Source organism: Phyllobates terribilis, unplaced genomic scaffold (assembly GCF_046119375.1).
Source record: "Phyllobates terribilis strain yellow unplaced genomic scaffold, ASM4611937v1 Scaffold_7__3_contigs__length_470593459, whole genome shotgun sequence".
Taxonomy (NCBI): domain Eukaryota; kingdom Metazoa; phylum Chordata; class Amphibia; order Anura; family Dendrobatidae; genus Phyllobates; species Phyllobates terribilis.
In genome coordinates, this window is record NW_027362767.1 from 356,985,179 (window position 1) to 357,010,750 (window position 25,572).

At 45.0% G+C, this 25,572-nt stretch overlaps 1 protein-coding gene across 1 annotated transcript in view; it reads right to left on the bottom strand.

Annotated features, from left to right (window-relative positions):
- ADGRG4 (adhesion G protein-coupled receptor G4) overlaps positions 1 to 25,572 on the bottom strand; it is a 167,086-nt gene that overhangs the window by 96,927 nt on the left and 44,587 nt on the right. Inside the window, exons 3-8 of the mRNA XM_073641278.1 lie at positions 20,108 to 20,701; positions 14,120 to 14,173; positions 13,152 to 13,586; positions 11,302 to 11,616; positions 7,609 to 7,697; positions 6,077 to 6,141 (exon numbers count right to left, since the gene is read on the bottom strand). Of these exons, the coding sequence (XP_073497379.1) occupies positions 6,077 to 6,141; positions 7,609 to 7,697; positions 11,302 to 11,616; positions 13,152 to 13,586; positions 14,120 to 14,173; positions 20,108 to 20,701 (1,552 nt within the window). The remainder of the gene's footprint in view (positions 1 to 6,076; positions 6,142 to 7,608; positions 7,698 to 11,301; positions 11,617 to 13,151; positions 13,587 to 14,119; positions 14,174 to 20,107; positions 20,702 to 25,572) is intronic.

Consider the following 25,572-nt stretch of genomic DNA (forward strand, 5'->3'; position numbering starts at 1 on the left):
GCCTTACAGGACCCTCATCTGGGATTTGCACAGTTCAAGGACAGAGCCATCCGGGTGCTTCGAGAACCGGCACCAGGTGGCGTTGTGACCCACAGACGCCCCACTACCACTTACCACCAGGAGGCGGCGCCCTTGTCGGCAGGGCCTGTGGGAGCTGATGCGCAGGCTTTGAACAATGACCCGGCTCCAGACCTGCACCATCAGGTCCAAGAGCTAGCTAAAAGCGTTGCTGCGCTAACCCGAACTGTGCAGTCTTTACAGGTTTCCACTCCAGGGAAGATCCAGCTGGCATCCGGACCGGAGGACATCCCGTGGCGTCGACCAAGGAGGACCCCACCGGCCAGAGGAAGACCCAGCGACCGATACAACGAGGACGGACGACCCATCTGCCGCCGCTGCAATCAACCCGGACATATGGCAAGGTACTGTCCTTTAAACTGGCACAACCTGGGGTAGAGGGCCAACCCCCAGGAAAAAGATCACCAGGCCCATCGAACTGGCGCGACAAATATGTGGGAGGACGTCCAGTCTTACCCGTGGTACTGGATGGCATTCCTATGAGCGCCCTACTGGACACCGGGTCACAGGTCACCACCATCCCGTACGTGCTCTTCAAGCAGTACTGGAATGACTCGGATATCACCCGCTACCCTGACGACGACTTGAGTATCATCGCCAGCAATGGTCAGCCCGTGCCACAGATTGGATTTAAAGAGGTGACCATTAAAATCGGTAGAGTCGAATTGGCAGCACAGGGACTGATCATTGTAGACATTGACAAACACGAGAGTCACCCAAAGATAACTCTAGGAACTAATGTAATTGAAAATTGTCTTGCAGAGGTGATTTTCCTTTTACAGCAGGTTGCCAAGAACGCCAGCTCCGGCCAGCAGCGAGTGCTCCAGAAAGAGATCCGGGCACTGATGCGACGGCAACAGCTAGAACTCTCCGGTGGTGAGATTGGTAGCGTGCGAATGTGTGACCCTTTCCCTATTGCCATGCCCCCGAAAAGTGAAATGATGATTTGGTGCCGGGCAGCTATTGGTCTGAGAGGTAGAGATTACCAGGCAATGGTAGAACCAGTTTACTCAGACAGTAGGCCCACCATTTTGACAGCACGGGGGGTGGTCAATGTACGCCATGGGAGGGTGCCCGTTCGCATAATAAATATCGGGAAGAGGGAAGTGTACCTGCCCCGGTATGCCACACTAGCCAAATTGTATACCATCAATCAAGATTCCATACAGTCCGTAGAAGCCTTGCCTCCATCTTCCCCGGAGGAAGGTAACGGCTCTAAGAAAACAATGGAGGACTGGTGTCAGCAACTACATTTGGGTACTGACTCCACTCCCTCACACCAGAAACAGGGAGTCTATCGGGTGGTTCAAGAGTACGAGAGAGTGTTTAGTAAACACCCGTTAGACTTCGGGCGAGTCAAGGGGGTAGAACACCACATCCCCACGGGAGACCATCCTCCCATAAAAGAGAGGTATCGACCCGTACCCCCTGCACACTACCAACACGCCAAGGGGATGCTTAGAGACATGAAGGAGGCTGGGGTGATCAGGGATAGCTGTAGCCCCTGGGCAGCTCCACTAGTCTTAGTCAAAAAGAAAGACAACACCGTGAGGATGTGTGTAGATTACCGGAAAATCAACCGTATCACACACAAGGATGCGTACCCCTTACCAAGGATAGAGGAGTCTTTGGCTGCTTTAAGATCTGCTAACTTCTTCTCTACCTTGGATCTCACTAGTGGGTACTGGCAGGTTCCTGTAGCAGAGGCGGACCGGGAGAAGACCGCATTCACCACCCCGATGGGACTTAGCGAGTTTACCTGCATGCCGTTCGGACTCTGCAACGCACCAGGAACCTTCCAACGATTAATGGAGTGCTGTCTGGGCCACAGAAACTTCGAGACGGTCTTGTTGTACCTGGACGATGTCATCGTATATTCCAAGACGTATGAGGACCACCTGAAACACCTGGCGGAAGTGTTCGAAGCTCTGGCAAGCTACGGCCTAAAGGTGAAACCCTCCAAGTGTCACCTCCTGAAACCAAAGGTGCAGTACCTGGGACACGTGGTGAGCGCTGATGGAGTGGCTCCCGACCCTGATAAGATCACCGCAATTAAGGAATGGCCAAGTCCCTCCAGTGTAAAGGAAGTGCGGCAGTTCCTCGGTTTGGTAGGCTATTACCGCAGATTCATCCCCGGTTTCACCAAAAAGGCAGCTCCTATGCAGGACCTCCTGATAGGCCAGTCCCGGAAGGCCAAGAACCAGAAGCCACCCTTCAGATGGGAGAAGTTAGAAGAAGAGTCCTTCCGCCAGCTGAAGATGGCCCTCACGGGGGATGAAATCCTGGCGTACCCTGATTACAGCCAGCCCTTTATCCTCTACACCGACGCAAGTAACATCGGGCTAGGAGCCGTGCAGTCCCAGATCCAGCAGGGGAAAGAACGAGTAATCGCTTACGCCAGCCGAAAACTGCGACCCACCGAGAGAAACCCTGAGAATTACAGCTCATTTAAGCTAGAGTTCCTGGCAGTGGTGTGGGCAGTCACCGAACGCTTTAAGCACTACCTCGCTTCTTCCCGGTTCACCGTGTACACGGATAACAACCCATTGACACACCTGGACACGGCAAGACTCGGTGCCCTAGAGCAGAGATGGATGGCCCGTCTGTCCAACTACGAGTTCACAATCAAATACCGGGCAGGACGCTCCAATACCAACGCGGACGCCCTGTCCAGGATGCCAAACCTACCGGATGTAGGAGAAGATCCAGAGGGACTGGAAGAAGTTGAACTCCCCGCGTTCCACCGTCATGGGACTATCCAGTATTCCCATCGGGTAAGGAGTAAGCAAGCCGCTACGTTTAACCCCTTGCCTCACTACAACTGGGAGGAAACGCAAGACAGTGACCCTGCCGTCCGACTGGTGAAGGAGATGCTGACTCGGCCAGAGGCTCGCCTTGACCCAGACGCTCCGGAGGAAGCCAAGCAACTGTGGGCTGAGAAGAGTCGACTGTTCCTTTACAAGGGGAAGTTGTGCCGCAGAATGGTTAACTCCCGGACGCATGAACTAATCTGGCAAGTAGTGGTGCCACGGAGAGACGCAGCCATGGTGATGGAGGCATACCACGACGGGGCTGGACACTTCGGATGGAAGAAGCTGGAGTTCCTGCTGCGCGAGCGGTTCCACTGGGTAGGCATGAGGGGAACCATCGAGAGGTGGTGCAGAGACTGTGGCCCGTGCAACCTAAGAAGGAAGGACCGTGCCAGCCAGAAGACTCCCCTGCAGTCCATCGTCACCCGGCAGCCGTTGGAACTGGTAGCCTTGGATCATGTAAAACTGACCCCAAGCAGAAGTGGCTACGTTTACGCACTAACCATCGTGGATCACTACTCCCGGTTCTTGGTTGTCGTCCCCGTCAAGGACTTAACAGCTCGAACAGCAGCTAGAGCCTTCCAGCAGCACTTCTGCCGTCCACACGGGTACCCGGACCAAGTGCTGACGGACCAAGGACCTGCCTTTGAAGCGGAGGTCTTCCAGGAATTCTGCAATCTGTATGGCTGCCGGAAGATAAGGACGACACCCTATCATCCGCAAACTAATGGACTTTGTGAGAAAATGAACCAGGTGGTAATGGATCTTCTGAAAACGTTGCCCCTGGAAGAACGCAGTCTGTGGCCTGAGAAGCTGCCCGATCTGGTGGACCTATACAACCACATCCCGGTAGGTTCCACCAACTGTACCCCGGCTTACCTGATGAGGGCAAGGCCTGGTAAGCTACCTGTTGACCTGGAGATGGGAGTCCTGACACCCGATGACACTTCACCAGAAGCAGACTGGGACGCAGAGAGGCAGCAGCAGTACCGGAAAGTACAGGAGAGCGTGGAGCGAAGTCTCTGTCAAGCTAGGGAAAGACAAGAGAAAACTTACAACCAGTATGCTCCCGCTGTTCCCCTGGTACCCGGAGAGCAGGTCTTGAAGAGGAAAAGGCGGCTCCACAAGTTGGACGACCAGTGGGAGAAGGACCCATACATCGTACTGCCCTCAAGCCACGACAACCCAAAGGTCTGTACCATCAGTAAAGACGGAGGGGAAACCACAACCATTGTATCCCGGGATCACCTGAAGAAGTGTCCCGAACAGCTACGGAACCCTGAAGAGGAACAAGAAGACCCTCGACCCGTAGAGGAAAGGGAAGACATGGTTAGTACTGTGCTCGGAGACTTCCCTCGGTCTTGGACTCAAGTCAATGGCGCAGTTGTGGTACCCGTACTCACCTTCCTCCAACCAGCATCCCAAGCACCTACGGAGCAACAGGTAGAGCTGGAAGAACAGCCGGTCCAGGAGGCAGAAGACTCCACACAAGCAGAACAGGAGGATCAACCCTCTGCTTATAGTGAGCCTGCCGTACCCCTAGTGAGCCAAAGAGCCGGTAGACAGCTGCCCAGTTTACCCTTGACAGCTCCTACACCCTGTAGTTCAGGGCTAGACAGTCAGCTCCGTAGGTCCACTAGGGCCACTAGAGGCCAGTTACCCGCACGTTGGAGGATTTGAAATGTATAAATTGTTTTATTTGTGGTTACCTGTTTTTCTTGTTGCTTGTAAATAATTATGTGTTTCTAGTTATTTTTAGGAGTCCTTGGTGGATTTACCGGGAATCCTTGTACAATTAGTTGGAGCGTAACCCAGGATGGACTAAAAGACTGATAAGGACTCGGGGCAGGACAGACCCCTACCTGGTTACGTCTCCCTGTTTTGGTGAAATGGACACCTTTGTTTTCTTCAAAACTGCACCCGGTTGCGGACACGCCGTAACCATCTTTATGTGTTTTTCTTATTGTATTATTATTGTTTATACCTTGTTATGTTTTTCTAAAAATATGTTTAGTCCCGGAGTACTAAATTTCACTAGGGGGAAATGTGACACCCCAGGGGTCTGGTTGCCACAGTGATAGAGATATTACGTCTGAGAGCAGGTGGGAGGTCTCTTGGTCAGGGATCCTATGCATGCCACACCTCCTGCCCAGTCCTGGGAGGGGAAGAACTTCCCCTATATAAACCTAGGGCTGAGGCAGGGTTAGTGAGTAGAGAAGAAGTAGAGACAGAGAAGCAGATATAGGAAAAGAACATCAGGAGCTCTGTGGGAGCAGTGCTACAAGGAGTCAGGGGCTGGCAGCTGCAGAGCTCGCCCTGACTGAGTAGTTATCACCGGACCCGGAGTCTGAGGCTGTGGGGACTAACTCCTATCCAGCAGCAGAAACCGACCGGCAGGGGATTGCAGGTCCTCTGGCCCAGAAACCCGAAGGCACGGTCACACGCGTGGGACCAGCACCGCCGTCGTGGAGCGGAAGCTACTAGAAGGCCCCGAGTCACCGGCCATACGGGTGAGCACCACACGGTACACTCAGGGACGTGGGCTACTTATACCCGCCTCTAGCAAGGTAGCCGGAAGAGTATCGTTAGTTTGGGAGGCCTACAACTCCGCCTGGCCAGGGGAGATCCCATCTGCTCAAGGACTGACCAGGCCCCAATCGCTAGCCAGTACTCCGGGAGGGTCTATCTTTGTCACCAGTAAAGACCCTGAACTACACCGTACCGTCTCCGAGTGGTTCCTGCTACCCCCATCATCCACGTCGGCTGCCCTGAGGCCATACCCCTCCCGTTGGGGGTTATACTATCACGCTGCACAATCCTACCACCGGCCTCAGCGGTCTGCCCTGCAGCAGCAGCTCCTTAGCTGTACTCAACGGGTGGCGTAGTCGTCCAACATCTACCGCTAATACAGCGCCACTTAGTCTGACTCCCTGGGCACGGACCGGATCACCGCCACGAGACTACAACCCTCAAGAGATCCGGCTCCGGGTAAGCTCCCGCGTGCGCAACGCAGTGCAACACAGGCCCAGGGGCGCGTCATCTATAAGATGTCATCCCACCTCTTGTACCAGCACCTATGTGGAAAATCATTGTCCCCTGACTCGCCTAATGAGGAGGCCACTGTATCAAGGTGGAGAATGAATGGAGAGATGGGTTAGAGCTGTTATTGCTCATTTAACGCTAAATACCTCGTAGTATCAGATACAGTAACTTGGACGGCAACAAATTCTGTGTTGTTAAAAAGTTGATCCATCTAAAAAAGAAAGATTACATATATGGGTTATAGAGTCAATGCTGTTCTCATACAGCGATTGCTTTGTTTTTATATGTAGTCCCAATTTTTTGCTAAGAAAAAAGAATAAAACAACTAATTATATATACATAGATGTCCATAAATTAAGTCATGTGTAACAATAAGAAATGACAGACGGAAAAAGTATTGAACACGTGAAGAAAGAGAGGTGCAAAAAGCCATGGAAAGTCATGACACCAGCTGACATCTATCAGTGATTAGAAAGCAATCCTGCCACTTAGTGAAAAATAATATCAGCTGATTCAACTGATGGCCTATAAAAAGGTGTCTAATTACCAAGGTGACACACAAGAAATATCTCATGATGGGTAAAACCAGTGAACTGACTCAAGGCCTTTGCAACCTTGTTGTTGCAAAGCATACTAATGGCTTTGGTTGCATAAGAATTTGTAAACTACTGAAGATTCCAGTGAGCACGGCTGGGGCCATAATCAGTAAGTGGAATGGACATCATTTCACCATAAACCGTCCACGACCAGGTGTTCCCCACAAAATTTCAGAGGAATGAAAAGAATTATCAGAAGAGTTGTCTAAGAGCCAAGAACCACCTGTGGAGAGCTACCAAAAGACCTGCATTCAGGGAAGGAAAATAAAGCTGGTAGAATGGCCCAGCCAATCACATGACCTGAATCCAATAGAAAATGTATGAAAGGAACTAAGCTCAGAGTTCATAGAAGGAGCTTCAGGATTTGAAGAGTATTTGTGTGGAAGAATGGGCCAAAATCACACGAGAGCAATGCATGCGACTAGTTTCTCCATACAGGAGGCATCTTGAAGCTTCATCATCAACAAAAGCTTTTGTATAAAGTAATAATTATATTTCAGTAAGCGTGTTCAATACTTTCTTCCTGTGTCATTTCTCATTATTACACATAACTTAATTTATGGACATCTATGGTTTGATTTCTCTGCCTGTGTGGATTGGATGGGTTGTTACCAACATCTGGTGAGAATTTCATGTCAATAGCACCTTCAGAAATATATTTACATAGAAAATTGGTGACGTGTTCAATACTTATCTCTCCTGCTGTGTATATATATATATATGTATATATATATATATATAGTGGGCAAGTACAGCACCCTATGAAGGTGGAAGAGGTGAGTGCATTATATTACACCAGTACTATGAATGGCAATGAACTAGGGGCACTGAGGGCTGGATTTTATTTGGCAAACAAGGGCGCTATGAATTAGATTTTTGTGGGCACATTAGGAGAGCACTGTCACTTGCAATATCATGGAGAAACTTAGGCATTGTTAGAGGACACTGTGCTTACAATGTTAAAGTGACAAAGGGGAGCTGAATATATTCAGGGGTCGGGATTGATGTTTATATGGAAATAATTCCAGATTGCATATTGGCTCTACAGAAACACAGTATTTATCTTAATTGTTTTTGCTTACCACACTTCGTATAAAGCCAGAAGCAATATCTTCATCAATCACATCCATGCTTGAGTTTGTGAATGTTATTTGAACCATGTAGAAAGTAACTAGAAAGAAATCATATGGGTAGAGGAAAATTGCAAGTTTGTAGTACACAAATCAATAAATATGTTGTATTGTATACTAATGAATCTCAGCCCTAATGTCCTGTATTTGTGTTTATATGACATTTGTGACATTCGTTTAGTGTTTTCCTACAACATTTGCCAGGAGGAGAGTATCATCTGAATGGGATATGTCAGCATATTGCAAAAAAAGGGGTATAGAACAACCTAGTAGACCCCACTATGGCATCCTGTAGAGTCTTATTACAGTAAATATATCATGTAGTACAGAAACTTTATCTAACTCTCTTTATCTATTTATCTAACTCTCTATCCATCCATATCTATCTGTCCATTATCTATCTGTCCATTATCTAGATAGATAGATAGATAGATAGATAGATAGATAGATAGATAGATAGATAGATAATAGATAGATAGATAGATACAGTTGTGGCCAAAAGTATTGGCACCCCTGCAATTCTGTCAGATAATACTCAGTTTCTTCCTGAAAATGATTGCAATCACAAATTCTTTGGTATTATTATCTTCATTTAATTTGCTTGCAAGGAAAAAACACAAAAGAGAATGAAGCAAAAATCAAATCATTGATCATTTCACACAAAACTCCAAAAATGGGCCGGACAAAAGTATTGGCGACGTTTCGGTCTTGTGCAAAGGCTTGAGAAAGGTCCTTTGTAGAGGACCGAAACGTTGCCACATGGGCTACTAAAATTTAAATAGATTGTTTCCACTTCACTTTTGTGCTGCCTCCATACTTTTTTGGATTAGATAGATAGACAGACATATATTTTTTATTTTATCTTTTTTTTTAAATAGGAAAGTTGACAGGTGACAGACACTGCTTTATAGAATTAGTCACATTCTAAGTTCGACCTATATGCTGGGATCTTTACCTGGTATTTATGGTAAAAATCTTTATTTATTAATGGTAACATGAACTAGTTGTAGATTTTCCTTTGTGATAGCTGCAAAATGGAGAAAAGTGTTGCCCCATTGGTAATTAACATTTCTATTACAGCAGCACAACATATGGGGAATTTCTCGATTCTAAGAGTCAATAATACAGGGGGAAATCTTGAAGGGATTCTCCCCTACTGGACTACCCTTTTTCAAAGTCCCTTCTGGACCGGCACCATTCCTCCGCAGCAACTGCTGAGTCCCACAGCCATCTCGTGACATTGGTTATGCTACTTGAACACTGCAGCCTATCAGCTGGAAAGCCCCTTTAATTTGCAACTGAACACTACACAAGTGCCACGAAATCTGTCCCTTTGAGTTTGTTCCACCCAATGGTCCACGTTTTGAGCAGACTGAATAACATATTCTCTTTTCTTTGCAATGTACGACTGTGTGAAGATTTACTGAAGCGATTGCCTTTGGCAGTCAATTTTCAAATCTGTGCATTAGTTCTGCTCCTAAGGAATTTTCTTACTATATCCCCTTATGTAGCAAGATTTTAGTGCCGTCAGCAGAACAAGGCTCCCTCCCCATAATATTCTTTGTCAGTCTATTAAAAAAAATGTAAAATACACAAAGGGTTTGAGTTCTATAGTGTTCAGGGGTCAACTAAAAATTCCACCTGTCCTATCAACTCACAGGGCGTAGAAATTCCCCATATTTTGTGCCGCTGATGGGACTAAGGGAAAATGGCTTTACATTCTAAATCTTCACTTATTTGTGTTTTTATAGAGTATTTAGATTTGTCATTCATTTGTCATTTTATTGACACAAATATTAGTCCAATATAAGCAGAAAAACAGGCTTTGAATTCCAAAGTAGATGAGTTATAGATATTAGTCATAGATATATTAGCTGAAAATAATTATCAGATAACTATAGTTTTATAAAATGGCCAGAAGTCAATGGAACTTTTATTCACCAACCTAAACATTTCTAAAAAGTGCCATCTAGCACATATATGACTCGCCCCCTGGGCCGTGGGGCACTCGGAACCGGGCAATAGGGTGACGATGGGGGTAGTAGTGGTGACCCGGTCCTGTGGCTCAGGGTGGTCAGACCAGTGGCAGTCTTTTAGATGTTTTAGATAATGTCCGACTACACCACCCGTGGATTGCGGTTATTAGGAACCGCCGCTGCAGGGCAGACCGCTGGGGCCGATGATGTATGCAGCTGGGATGGTGTGACTCCCCACGGGAAGAGTGCGGCCCCAGGGCAGTGTAGTGGATGGTGGGAGTGATGGTGGTGAGAGTCCCAGTACCGGTAGTGCCGGAGGAGCGAAAAAGCACACAGACAACGTACTGCAGTCCAGGGTCTTTACTCACGATTAATATCCAAGTCACTTCAGATGGCAATGACTGCCCGAGCCGTGCTGCGTCCACCAGGTGAGGGGCTCGGTCAACTCCCAGGCAGCTCAGGAGTATGGCTCAGGACCCCCTTCAATCCTTCCTCTGGCCTGCCTCACCAGTGACCCACTTTTGTCCAGCTACCGCGGACTTGTGCGGTTAAACGTGGGCCCCGTTCTCCGCTGTCCTATATGGTGCCTTCCTAGCAGGTTTGATGAGGTGTCGCACCAATGAATGATCACGACGTCCGGTCTTTGGCTGAGGGTAGTTTCTCCTCCACCAACTTGGGATCCGGCACCCTTAATCTGCCTGACCCTTCGCCCTGTATTCTCGTGGGTTCTTAGGGTCCCTTCTACCTTCTTGTTCTTGAGCCCTTCTGTTTCTCTGTCTCTCCTCCTTCTTTCCTGTTCCTTCTTCTCCTCCCTTCTCGTGGAGCTGGGCTGAGGTGACACCACAGCTCCCCTTCACCTCCTCCTCTGCCTCTCACTAGGCCCTCCTGGAGTAGAGCTCCTACAGAGCCTCTACTCCCTGTCTTCTCCTCTCTGGACAGACCCTAGATCTAAGATGGTGCCCACCTTTTATACCTCCCTCTGACCATGAGCCCAGGTGACCAGCAACCAATGGGCTCCTTCCTACGCTCAGGAACCAACCCCTATCTGCCCCTACAGCACTGGGTGTTCCTCCCCCCTCCCCACTCCAGACAGGGACATAGTCGGTCGTGCCTGCACTTCTGTCTAGTGGGAGCACTGTTGAGCTGTCCCTCGGAAATGTGGTGTGTGTGCTGTATGCAGCTAACTGAGCCCTGGTCCATACTCCATCCTTACCCGGGAGTGGAATACCACACCTCTGGCAGAGGTGCAATACCCCTGTAGCGGCCGAACCCTCGGGGCGCTACATATACAGTAACTATACATAGCACCAATTTCTGGGGCCAAGTATCAAGAACATACAGTATCATCAACACCCACCTCACTAATTATATCCAGCCTGTAACTTAGGCCAGAGCCGCATTTATTGCTGTACTGGTTGTTACTGGAGACAGTAGTACAAGTCCATTGTCAGATACATCTCAACAGCCTAGTTGAGTTGTGCACAATGTACTAGATGTCTTCTTTCAGAAAACTTACATGGATATGGGCGTACAATGTAATTTTTGTTTATTTTCATATATTAGATATTTTCTATGTATTAGAATGTGAACATTTTCCTGAAGTGAAGGGTTTAAGACTATATACATGGTCTGATTTCTAATGTCTACCATGTGTTTCTCTAAAACTTACCTATGTTTGGTGGCAATGGTTTCTTGCTGGTTGTGGAAGTGATGTATACGGTTCCTGAATGTGAAACTAGTGATTCTGTCGCTCTGCTAGGAGTAGTTTGTGGAGTAGTAGGTGGCCGACTACTTGGAGTAATCACAGTTGAGGTAGAATGGATTTCAGTAGAGGATTTAGTGGTTGATGAAGGTCTTGATGGTGTGATGAACGTGGTTGTTGGAGATGTAATCACAACCTGAGTTGTTCCAATTATGGGCTCAGACGTTTTATCAGGTTGTGGGAAGATGTTAGTTGTTCTTGTTGTACTTACAACCTGTGGATCTGAAAATAACACTTAATCATTAAAATTAGTAAAACATGTGTCTTAGGTACAACTAACATCTATGTGATTGTATGATTTATCAATCATGAATGGTAGCTAACCATAAGATTTTGTTAACAACCACCACTATATCGACAGGTTAAAAAAGCCCATACAAATAAGTTTTCAACTTGCTCGAAAATCATCTAGAGAAACAGTTACTTAAAGGGGTATTCTCAACTTCCCAAACACTGAGGATTCAATGGCTGGGACCTCCTCCGATCCCAAAAACAGTGGCTCTGAAGAGCTCCATGTGAATTGAACAATGGTTGATCATGCACGCATCTACTCCATTCATTCTTATCAGAGTGCTAAAGATCAGCTGAGTCCAGTGCTTGACTATCTCTGGCAGCCCATTAAGAATGAATGGAGCGGCAGTGTGCATGATCAACCCTTGCTCCATCACACAGGGCTTGTCAGAGCCCCGATCTTTGGGATACAGTAGAGGTCCCAGAGGTCAAACCCCCAGCAATCAGGAAATTATCCCCTATCCTGTGGATAGGTGATTACATCCATACTTGAGGATACCTGTCACGACTCTGTTGTCGGGTATCCTGGGGCCAGTGGCTCCTACCCTATCCCTAATTCTAGGGGCGCCCTAGCTGGCCCTGTTCCCCAGATTACTTCTGAAGGTGAAGATGCTGGGGCCATATACCTTGTCTGAGTTCTACAATCCGCCCTGAGTCTGCTTCCCCCCCCCCCCCTCAGGGAAGAGGGGAGTAGTAGTGTATGGCAGTACACAAACCAGACTAACAAGGTAATACAAACAGGGCTAAAGGAAAATACCAATCATACAAATAAATGCACACAAACAACAGAGGATAACACCGGGAAGTGGAGGGTGAGAAACAAACCAAAATAGGAGAAGAATAGGATTAACATGCAACCTAAACCACACAACAGTCTAAGCTTAAATCCACCAAATGCCTTCTCAAATAACCACTCTCCACCACACTCCTAGAACCATGCAGCATAAGCTAGCTCTGGCAATAATAGCCTGCCAAAGCCCAGTATATATAGGAGCGGGGAGTGGCTAATATTGGACAGCTGAGAGCCTAAATGAAGGTAAGCTTCCAGAAGCTCACAACTGAGCAGATTAACTCCTGCACTGCTAAAAGAAACCTTATATATGACCAATGCTCGATTTAATTCTGTTGGACTGGTGGAACGGCTATCTCAATCTATCCCACTCATTCATACAGTGAACTTTGGAATTTGGACTTCCATTCTTGGATTAGTGGGGTATCATCCATTGGACTCTTAGCAATCATACATTATAAGCACTTCTAGAAGCATAATCTATAAGCACGTTTAGCATATACAGTATGTCAGAAGCATTTTGCGGCACATATCCATGACCTACACATTGAATTAATTGTGACCAGAGATTAATTAGACAGTCATGAGTTGTTACTGACATCTATAGATTTAATTGTTGATAGCCTCAAAGATGCTGTGAAATAAAAGGGGACAACAGAAGCAAATGGTGGATTACCTGGTGTAGTCTTGGCATCAGTTGGCTGTTGCTGTATAGTGGTGTTATTCTCCCAAGATGAAATTGGCACAGCAGAGGTTGTTCTCAGTCCTGGTGGACTATGATATGTGGATATGTTACCAGTTGTAGATGCGTTAATGCCAGTTGGTAAATTGATACTAGAATTAGTTAGCAGGTCATTTCCAGGTAACGACTCAGTAGTTGACACTTTAGTAGAGAGGTCAGATTCCCCTGATTGACTTGTCGGCAGAGTACTAGGCTGCTTAGATGTAGAATTTTCCCCGGAATTGCTGCTAGATGTCTCCATTTGAGTTACGGATGTGAAGAAAATTCCAGGAGTGATTGTTACCGAAGTGAGACTTTCAGTGGCCGCAGGGAAGCTCTCAGTGGCCACTGAATTTTCTGATGCTGGTGTGCTGGTAGAGGTTGTTGCGCCTGGACACGAAACACATTTATCTGTTTATATCTGACTGAATTCACACTTTAACAGAATGGATAGTATTGTCAGCTCTGGAGTCTGCGCTGTGGATTAATATACTGTTGAGGTGTCCGTGCTAACTCATAGGGCACAAATTAGCTCCTCTCCATGAGGATGAACGCTGGCTCTCTATGCCGTATACTGAAGGTAGCTAGCCCAAAAGGTTAATGTTTGACCCTTTAACAAGCCATGTCTGCCTATGGAAATCTTTTTATTTTGAAGGGCAGGACATGGTGGCACTAGAGGGCCAGCTATCTGTCTCTTGGAGGAAAGGTAATTCACATACCTTTTCCCAGGGATTATACCCTGACCTATAAGTACCTCATGCAATTTGTGACATGTGATAGTTAGGGGGGCTATGGTATAGATTTTGCATTAAGGTCCAGGAGCTTTAAGCTATGGCTGACCACCATGAAAGACCTAAAATAAGGACAAACCTGTAGCAACTATCAAGTATTTGAATAAAGGGAAACATGCAGATGATACATACCAATAGTTGTGGTTGTGGTTGCGGTCAGAGTTGGTGTACCTGCAGCATTTGCAGCTTTAAGGAAAAAAATGTATTAAAAGTTAGCGAATATATATATTTATACACACTGAAAATTGTTCTCTAAATAGCCTCTGTCATTTTAAGAAACTTTGCATAAGTCAATATTACTGACAAACATAAAAAAAACTTTTATTTACTCACTGAGGGATCAGATTACAGCTGTCAATTAAAGTCTATGGAGAGGAGAAAGGGAGGGGGAGCAGACAGAGAGAGAGATGGGGCTGCTGTATAATGGTAAGTGTTTTACTTCGCCCCAGTTCTGGATTCACAGCTACACTGGAGCGGCTGTATAATGTACTACACAAAAACAGGAGAGAGGGAATCCTGCATATGTCTGTGTAAATGAGACATCATAGTAGCTAGTCTCCAACTGAGGCAACTGAACATTAGAGATCGAGCCTAAAAAAGGGGAAAGTTGGTGAGAAATACAGGAAACAATTTATATAATGACTAGAAATAGTGTTATTCCTTGTGTACACACAAAGAGCAGTCACCTGAAATAACAGGTGCCCTTAAATAATATGTAAGATTAGACAAAGGTAGGTGTAGGATTAAATGAAATCTGCATGAAGGGGATATTCACAAAAAATGAAATTATCCCCTATCCATATGATAGTGAGTACCTTGCTGATTGTGGGGGGGTCTGACTGACGGGACCCACAGCAATTCCAAGAAGGGGGTTCTGCGTCTACTTTATTCATTGTCTATGGGACTGGCGGAAATTGCCGAGCACTCTGCTTGGCAGTCTCAAGCATGCGGGTGATACGTCCCCTGGGCCGAGTGTACACGTGTGTGGGATACCCGGAGTCGGGTCTCTGGGGGTTGTAGTCTCCGTGGCGGCGACCCGGTCCCGTGGCTCAGGGTGGTCAAACCAGTGGCAGTCTTTATAGGGTTTTTGTGGTTTAATGTCCGACTACGCCACCCGTGGATTGCGGTCAGGGTGTACCGCCGCTGCGAGGCAGTCCGCTGAGGCTGGTGTGGTGTGCGCAGCTAAAGATGGGATAACTCGCCACGGGAAGAGTATGGCCTCAGGGCAGGGAATGTGGATGATGGGAGTGATGGTGCGCGGGCGTCCCAGTACTAGTAGTGCTGTATGCGGTGAGAAAGCAGGAACGACTCAGAGTCTTTGCAGTGCAGTTCAGGGTCTTTACTGATGATATTAAGGCAGACCCTCCCAGGAGTACTGGCTAGCATAAGGGGCCTGGTCAGTCTGCGAGCAAGCAGGAGTTCCCCTGGCCAGGTGGAGTTGTAGGCCTCCCCGTCTATCTGCACTCTTCCTGGCTACCTTGCTGTAAGCGAGTGGAAGTAGCCCACGTCCCTGAGTATACCGTGTGGTGCTCACCCGTATGGCTGGTGACTTGGGGCCTTCTGATAGCCTCCGCTCCTCGATGGCGGTGCTGGTCCCTTCCTTGTGACTGAGCCTCCGGGCTTCTATGGCCAGAGGACCTGGAATCCCCTGCCGGCTGGGTTCTGCTGCTGGACTTAGAGGTTCCCACAGCCTCGGACTCCGTTGTCCGGTAGTAGTCTCTTCAGCCAGGACGAGCAATATATCTGCTTCCAGTCCCTGGCACTCAGCTCCTGCTCCTACAGAGCTCCTGGCTGTTTCTTGCCCTGTGCCTGGAACTGCTCTCCAGGCTCTGTCTCCACTAACCCCGCCCCAGATTCAGTTTATATAGGGCAGGATCCTCCCCTATCTGGCCTGGGACAGGAGGTGTTGCATGTTTAAGGGCTCCTGACCAGGAAACCTCCCACTTGCTCTCAGACGTAATATTTCTATTACTGTGGCAACCAGACCCCTGGGGTGCCACACGGGTATCTGCTCCATTTATGATGAAGCTGCAGAGCCCTTTTCTTGGGATCTCTGAGTTGGGCCTCAGCAATTAACAAAGTATCCCTTATTCAATGGATAGGGAGTAACTTCATTTTTTTGGTGAATAACCCTTTAAACCAGGGGTGAGTAATCTTTTTTCTGTGAAGGGCCATTTGGATATTTATACCATCCTTCGGGGGCCGTACAAATTGAGCGCTAACTCCGCTCACAAAGTATGGCGTGACGCTGGCACTGGTGTCAGGACATAATCTTTCATTGCATGCGCCTCAGAGCTCAGTAGTGAACGCTGCAAGCGTGTGCTTACAGAGCAAGAAGAAATTAATGGACCGGCAGCCAGCAAAATACAACTGCCGGCCTAAGCACTGCGGTCCCCATGAATCTGATTGGGGGCCCGATAAAAGGTCATCAAGGGCCCGTGGGCCCGAGGTTCCCCACCCCTGCTTTTAAGGACAGTATCAGAAAGAAGTTGACGTCAGGTGAAGAGTATATCTTGGAGGCCACGGCAAATATTCAAAAGATGCCCTCTTAAGTCATATGCAAGTATATGTCTGTATCTATGGATCTTTATGTATGTTTATATATTTGAGTGCATGTATTTATTGTGGGGGTTTGGCTCCCTAGTAGCACAGCCACTGGGTTTAATATCAAAACAATGTACATTTTATTGTCCTTTAGACACTTTTTAGCTGCAAAAAAGAAAACAGCTTTCTTCAGCACAAATGAATAACAAAAGTAGACCTTTCTTTTGTGTAAGGCAAAACGAAACAAACAGTCTCACCAACTTGCTGTCACAGGCACTTCCCAGACTGTGACACTATCCACCATGAACTGTCTTTCTTCAGTCTCAGCAGAACACCAACTACTGAGCTAATCCAGCTGCCTCATACTAGGCCTGAAAGACTCAAACTGGAGTATGGGAGCGACCTTTCCCACCCAGGCTCTTTTGGTCGCTCCTAAATCCCGGACCCAAAATCCAGTCAATATAAAACCATCTCAGTAACCTATTGTTAAAGGTGCACTTTCTCTCGAGACTTACATCACCAAGGCCAGCCACCTCTGTGGCACATACCTGCCATCCATGACCTTACCTCCTGCTTTCTTACAGTGTGTACTGCTATATATACAGTATAGACCAAAAGTTTGGACACACCTTCTCATTTAAAGATTTCTCTGTATTTTCATGACTATGAAAATTGTACATTCACACTGAAGGCATCAAAACTATGAATTAACACATGTGGAATTATATACTTAACAAAAAAGTGTGAAACAACTGAAAATATGTCTTATATTCTAGGTTCTTCAAAGTAGCCACCTTTTGCTTTGATGACTTCTTTGCACACTCTTGGCATTCTCTTGATGAGCTTCAAGAGGTAGTCACCGGAAATGATTTTCCCTTCACAGGTGTGCCCTGTCAGGTTTAATAAGTGGGATTTCTTGCCTTATAAATGGGGTTAGGACCATCAGTTGTGTTGTGCAGAAGTCTGGTGGATACACAGCTGATAGTCCTACTGAGTAGACTGTTAGAATTTGCATTATGGCAAGAAAAAAGCAGCTAAGTAAAGAAAAACGAGTGGCCATGATTACTTTAAGAAATGAAGGTCAGTCAGTCCGAAAAATTGGGAAAACTTTGAAAGTGTCCCCAAGTGCAGTTGCAAAAACCATCAAGCGCTACAAAGAAACTGTCTCACATGAGGACCGCCCCAGGAAAGGAAGACCAAGAGTCACCTCTACTTCTGAGGATAAGTTTATCCGAGTCACCAGTCTCAGAAATCGAGGGTTAACAGCAGCTCAGATTAGATACCAGGTCAATGACACAAAGAGTTCTAGCAGCAGACACATCTCTACAACAACTGTTAATAGGAGACTTTGTGCAGCATGCCTTCATGGTAAAATAGCTGCTAGGAAACCACTGCTAAGGACAGGCAACAAGCAGAATAGACTTGTTTGGGCTAAAGAACACAAGGAATGGACTTTAGACCAGTGGAAATCTGTGCTTTGGTCTGATTAGTCCAAATTTGAGATCTTTGGTTCCAACCACCGGTGTCTTTGTTCAATGCAGAAAAGGTGAACGGATGGACTCTACATGCCTGGTTCCCACCGTGAAGCATGGAGGAGGAGGTGTGATGGTGTGGGGGTGCTTTGCTGGTGAAACTGTTGGGTATTTATTCAAAATTGAAGGCATACTGAACCAGCATGGCTACCACAGCATCTTGCAGCGGCATGCTATTTCATCCGGTTTGCGTTTAGTTGGACCATCATTTATTTTTCAACAGGACAATGACCCCAAACACACCTCCAGGCTGTGTAAGGGCTATTTGACCAAGAAGGAGAGTGATGGGGTGCTACGCCAGATGACCTGGCCTCCACAGTCACCTGAACCCAATCGAGATGGTTTAGGGTGAGCTGGACCGCAGAGTGAAGGCAAAAGGGGCAACAAGTGCTAAGCATCTCTGGGAACTCCTTCAAGATTGTTGGAAGACCATTTCCGGTGACTACCTCTTGAAGCTCATCAAGAGAATGCCAAGAGTGTGCAAAGCAGTCATCAAAGCAAAAGGTGGCTACTTTGAAGAACCTAGAATATAAGACATATTTTCAGTTGTTTCACACTTTTTTGTTAAGTATATAATTCCACATGTGTTAATTCATAGTTTTGATGCCTTCAGTGTGAATGTACAATTTTCATAGTCATGAAAATACAGAAAAATCTTTAAATGAGAAGGTGTGTCCAAACTTTTGGTCTGTACTGTACATATCTGTTCCTATCACTTTAATGGTTACCTTGTTTGAGAATTGTAATTAGGCATTAAGTTGGCACTGAATGATACCATTAAATGAGGACTATGCAGCTGAAAAAAATATATGTGTAAGTAAATTTACTGCCACCGATTAGTGACTCCAGATCATTTGTAATTTATGAAATATTAAGGATTCCATCTGTTAAGGCATAATTATTGCTGTATCTGTTGCCAAAAACTTTTTTTTTTTTTACATAAACTTTAATTTAATTATTCATATATACTTATTACTTTACAACATGAAAACACTGGGCCTGCAGCCAACTGCCTGCGATTTCACAGCACCCCAATATCCTCCTGATGGAGTTACAAACCCTTTATTCATTTATATCTGTTAATGATTTCACTTTCTTTTCACTTTCTGCATAGACCCTCGACCACTACCACCATTGAGTGTATAAAATCCTAAAAATGCTTATCTCTTTTTTTCTGTGAATATTGAAAAATAGGCCCATCCGTTCATCAAAGTTTATTTTTTGTGTTAAGCACATATTCTAAGTGTATCTCTGGAGAGATTGATAGCAGGGCACCCCAGGCTTTGTATCAGATCTACATTATTTTTACCAAACGTTGGGCTCTTGTCTATAGTTCAATATCTGCTTCTCATATGGAAAATTAAAAGCTATAAAGTTCTCACAGCTCCATTTCATTTCATTCCCCTCCATATTTCCAATGTAGTTACCTTCTGTACCCAAACACTTATCAAAGCCTCTTGACTTCCTCAGGGGATCACTGGCTTTTTAAATCGACTCCACTTTCCCCTTCTTTACAACGCAAATCATCTCTTTCTCCTCCTATAACAATTTTTATACATACAATTCAGGGGGCTCCCATTCAAGCTTTTCACTTTTTTTTTTATCTCTATGGTGTTTGCCTAAAGGCTCATGCCGACGTCTGTGGATCTCGGTCCAGTCACGGACCACAATGCACGGACTGGCCATGGATGTCTCGCCCCGAGTGTCACATGCTCATAGAAATATATGAAGCTGTTGCTCTCCTGTCGGGAGACCCGGACCAAGATCCACAGATGTCTAGCCCTTTCTCCCATCTTACTAGCTCTACATCTTTCTTTTTTTCATTTATCTATAAATAGTGTCAAATAATATAACGACATTGTTTTTAGAACTTCGAACCCTACCACTAGAGACAAACGCCAGCTGTATAATACAGCCAGCAACCGCCATGTATGACTGAGCCAGCTTCATACACCTGCACCCAACTTAGAATGTACATTGAAATATCCTACATTGGGAAGGTTAATGTTAGAACTCTTTTGGTGTTCGGGAACATGTTACTCACCGCAGCGCAGTTGCACGTCCTCGGAAGGTTTTCTAAAACCCCAATCTTCTTTTGTCCAGCTGATTAAATTTCCTTCGATACAGTTAAGTAGTTTTTCTTGAGACCTCGCATAGTTCCACATTTGGTAGTTGTATATCTCTCCGTACATGGCGGTTGCGTCATTTATCTCAATCTCACCTCTATTATTGGTATGTTCCGCACCCAAAACAAGACTTCCATTGCCTTTTATCATTCCCTGTTTAGTGGTAACATTAAAGACAAGTGTCTCATTCACGTAAACTTCCAGCAAATTTGTTTGTTTCTTCCACGTTAAACATACGGTATGCCAAACACTTGTCTTCAAGACTGTGTTTACTTCATAAGACATTTCCATGATGAATACTTCAAGCTTATTCATTTTCCTAAAAAGGCTAAGCTCATGTTTTTTTCCATTTTGAACACAGTAAGAAAATGCAGTGGTAGGGGAATCATTTCTATAAAATATATCCAAGCATACTGTAAATTCTGATAAGGCTGGAATCTTGGTAGAGGGTAGTTGTCCAACATCTTTTCCTAATTCAATAACTGCTTTCTGCTTCCAAAATGAGCTTGAATCTGCAAATTCAGAAAGAGGAAAGGTCTGAGTCCATAAGAAAAAAAAGCCAACATAATGGATATGAAAAATGAATTTCTTACCACTGAGCGCACAGTTTTGTGAAATAAATAAAATACGCGAGAATGTGTCCAATTTCCTTATTTAGTCCATGAGGAAGCACAGCGAAACATTTTATACCACAATATGTACATTAACAATAAGGCAGGTCCAGCGGGAAGTTCCATGGGATGGTCACAAGCTGAAGAAGAGCTGAACTCTCCTACCAGATTTATCATTCACCTATCTATTGTATATGGGGGGCTTAAGGCCCCTATACACATTATATTACAATCTAAAGAATTGGTGTGATAGTCTAATGAAAGTCAGAATGATAAAAAATCAGTACATAATAAATACCATGAAATATCATACACAATGATTGACTAGCAAATATATATACAATTATTATATCCTCATTGGTTCTCTAATAAATATAAATATACAATCTTAAATATGTACAGAGGCCAAAAAACGGAAAAATATATTGCTCAATCAATTATTATATGAATAAATATTTGGATAACAAAAAGAACATAGTGTGGCTTTTGCATCTAGAATATATGAATGCTTATGCATGGCTTATACTCATGAATATATCTCTACTTCTCACAAGCAAAGTTGCATTATGCATATTATTCAAAAGGTAAGTGTGCTGCTATGCAAATACACAGCACAGGATGAATGGTAGAATGGGTCACCAATTGATGGCATAATATGAACCCAAATCACCATAGGATAAGATCAGATAGATATCCAATGAACAGTATATATGTGTAGAAGATAGTAATACATACTGATCAGAGCCACATCATCACACCCTCCACCTGCTCCAATGCACGTTTCGCTGCCGCTTCGTCAGGGAGTGAGATGGAGGTGTAAGGAGCAGTGTTTTATGGGGTGATCACAGCTGTGGATACTTACTAATCAAGAATGCCATATTACCGGGAGCCACTACTGTCCCATGCATCCAGATAGCCATTGCGTCCGAGACCAAAAGTGCGTCAAGGAAGCGCGACCGGAAGTCGCAGTTCAAATGACCACATCCCTGTCATCCCTTTCCATTCCCCTTTAATCCCTCCCCTATCATTTTTATCATGTCATGTATGTTTTGTGTTTTTAATTGATTCAATAGAGTAACATATAATAATCTTTATAATAATCTTTATTTTTATATAGCGCCAACATATTCCGTAGCGCTTTACATACATTATCATTGCTGTCTCCATTGGGGCTTACAATCTAGATTCCCTATCAGTATGTGTTTGGAGTGTGGGAGGAAACTGGAGAACCCAGAGAAAACCCACACAAACACGGAGAGAACATACAAACTCCTTTTCTATATATTTTATAACATATCTTTGTCACCTAAATTTTTGGATATAGCTTTTTTGGTCTGTGTACTTCTCATATGTCCTTAGGCCTTTATTTAACTTTGTATTTTTTGCCATTTCCTTCTTGTGTAGGTTTATATGAATCAGACTTTGGGAGATAAGACGCCGCCAGAGACGCTGCAGCTTTCTACACTCTCTTCCCATTGAAAGCATGTGAATGCTTGGCTGGCACTTATCGTATGTGTATGGCTAGCTCTGCTTTGTTCTGCAATTTGGTCTCCAATGTTAAGAGAAACTTTGATTTATTGCCCAATTCATCACTATATTCACTAATAATGCTTGTTAGATAGCACTTCCCATAATGGGGTGCCTCAGGTTTCACCAAGTTTTGAATATTAGCTCTGCATCAACAATGTCAGACGTTATGAAGGAGGGTCCAAACAGATCCATTAATGTAGATGTGAACATAGCCTTGTCTGTTGTCTGCCTAAGTCCTCAAGCTCCTCCATACAACCCATACTACCACCTGTGTTTGCCTATGGAAATCACATATCTGCGTGCTTGATTTCATGCACTTGTTTATAATGGGTGTGGCTGAAACACCTAAATTCAGTAATTAAGAGGGGTGTCCACATACTTTTGGCCATATAGTGTATTTCATTAAGTCCCCATTGACATGTCCAATTTCCTTGTACGTGTCCTATCCATGTTTTTCACAGAGAGAATAAGTATCCATCATAGTTTACGGATATATTTATATGTCCCTTTTTTTCCACGGACTGATGATCTTTTTACACGTAGGCCTGCAACGGTGACAAGGGGGCATCTTCTATGTCTAAAGCAGGGGTGGAAAACCTCCGGTGTGCGAGCTGTAAACAGCCCGCATGTCCTTTTCTCCAGCCCTGGGAAGATGCCCGGGGACCACAGAGCTTGGGCTGGCAGTGGGCCCTTTAAATGCTCTTTACACTGCGAGCAGGCGCACACAGCGTTTACTACTCAACGCTGCGGCGAGTGCCATGAAGGATTAGGTCCTGACAGTGGCCAATGCCAGGACATACTTTTAGGGCTGAATCAGCACACTCTGCACTCCAGTCCCACCAACTAAGACAGCAGCAGCAGCCCCAGAGTCTTCTGTGATGTGTATGCCCCAGCGTCTCCTGTGATGTATATGCCCCAGCATCTCCTGTGATGTGTATGCCCCAGCATCTCCTGTGATGTATGTGCCCCAGCATCTCCTGTGATGTATATACCCCAGCGTCTCCTGTGATGTATGTGCCCCAGCATCTCCTGTGATGTATATTCTCCAATCCCAGCATCTCCTGTGATGTATATGCTCAAGCCCCAGCATCTACTGTGATTTATATGCGCCAGCGTCTCCTCTGAACTATATGCCCCAACTTCTCCTGTGATGTAAATGTCCCATTGTCTCCTGTGAAGTATATGCTCCAGCTCTAGCTTTTCCTCTGATGTATATGCCCGAGCATCTCCTGTGATGTATATGCACCAACCCCAGTGTCTCCTGTGATGTATATGCCCCAGCATTTCCTGTGATGTATATGCCCCAGTGTATCCTATGTGATATATATGCTGCTGCCGCCGCAGAGAGTCTCCTATGTAATGTATATGTTCCAGCCTCAGCATCTCCTATGTGATGATAATGCTGGGGCCCGATCATCTCCTATGTTATATATATATATATGTATATATATATATATATATATATATATATATATATACAGTACAGACCAAAAGTTTGGACACACCTTTTCATTTAAAGACTTTTCTGACTTTTCATGACTATGAAAATTGTACATTCACACTGAAGGCATCAAAACTATGAATTAACACATGTGGAATTATATACTTAACAAAAAAGTGTGAAACAACTGAAAATATGTCTTATATTCTAGGTTCTTCAAAGTAGCCACCTTTAGATTTGATGACTGCTTTGCACACTCTTGGCATTCTCTTGATGAGCTTCAAGAGGTAGTCACCGGAAATGGTCTTCCAACAATCTTGAAGGAGTTCCCAGAGATGCTTAGCACTTGTTGCCCCTTTTGCCTTCACTCTGTGGTCCAGCTCACCCCAAACCATCTCGATTAGGTTCAGGTCTGGTGACTGTGGAGGCCAGGTCATCTTACGTAGCACCCCATCACTCTCCCTCTTGGTCAAAGAGCCCTTACACAGCCTGGAGGTGTGTTTGGGGTCATTGTCCTGTTGAAAAATAAATGATGGTCCAACTAAACGCAAACCGGATGGAATAGCATGCCGCTGCAAGATGCTGTGGTAGCCATGCTGGTTCAGTATGCCTTCAATTTTGAATAAATCCCCAACAGTGTCACCAGCAAAGCACCCCCACACCATCACACCTCCTCCTCCATGCTTCACGGTGGGAACCAGGCATTTAGAGTCCATCCGTTCACCTTTTCTGCGTCGCACAAAGACACGGTGGTTGGAACCAAAGATCTCAAATTTGGACTCATCAGACCAAAACACAGATTTCCACTGGTCTAATGTCCATTCCTTGTGTTCTTTAGCCCAAACAAGTCTCTCCTGCTTGTTGTCTGTCCTTAGCAGTGGTTTCCTAGCAGCTATTTTACCATGAAGGCCTGCTGCACAAAGTCTCCTCTTAACAGTTGTTGTAGAGATGTGTCTGCTGCTAGAACTCTGTTTGGCATTGACCTGGTCTCTAATCTGAGCTGCTGTTAACCTGCGATTCCTGAGGCTGGTGACTCAGATAAACTTATCCTCAGAAGCATAGGTGACTCTTGGTCTTCCTTTTCTGGGGCGGTCCTCATGTGAGCCAGTTTCTTTGTAGCGCTTGATGGTTTTTGCAACTGCACTTGGGGACACTTTCAAAGTTTGCCCAATTTTTCGGACTGACTGACCTTCATTTTTTAAAGTAATGATGGCCACTCGTTTTTCTTTACTTAGCTGCTTTTTTCTTGCCATAATACAAATTCTAACAGTCTATTCAGTAGGACTATCAGCTGTGTATCCACCTGACTTCTGCACAACACAACTGATCGTCCCAACCCCATTTATAAGGCAAGAAATCCCACTTATTAAACCTGACAGGGCACACCTGTGAAGTGAAAACCATTTCCGGTGACTACCTCTTGAAGCTCATCAAGAGAATGCCCAAGAGTGTGCAAAGCAGTCATCAAAGCAAAAGGTGACTACTTTGAAGAACCTAGAATATAAGACATATTTTCAGTTGTTTCACACTTTTTTTGGTAAGTATATAATTCCACATGTGTTAATTCATAGTTTTGATGCCTTCAGTGTGAATGTACAATTTTCATAGTCATGAAAGTAGAGAAAAATCTTTAAATGAGAAGGTGTGTCCAAAAAACTTTTGGTCTGTACTGTATATATATATATATATATATATATATATATATATATATATATATATATATATATATATATACAGCAGTCTAAGTGTCTCCAATTCTATGTAAATACAGTAGCCTTGGTGTCTCCTCTGTGATATATTC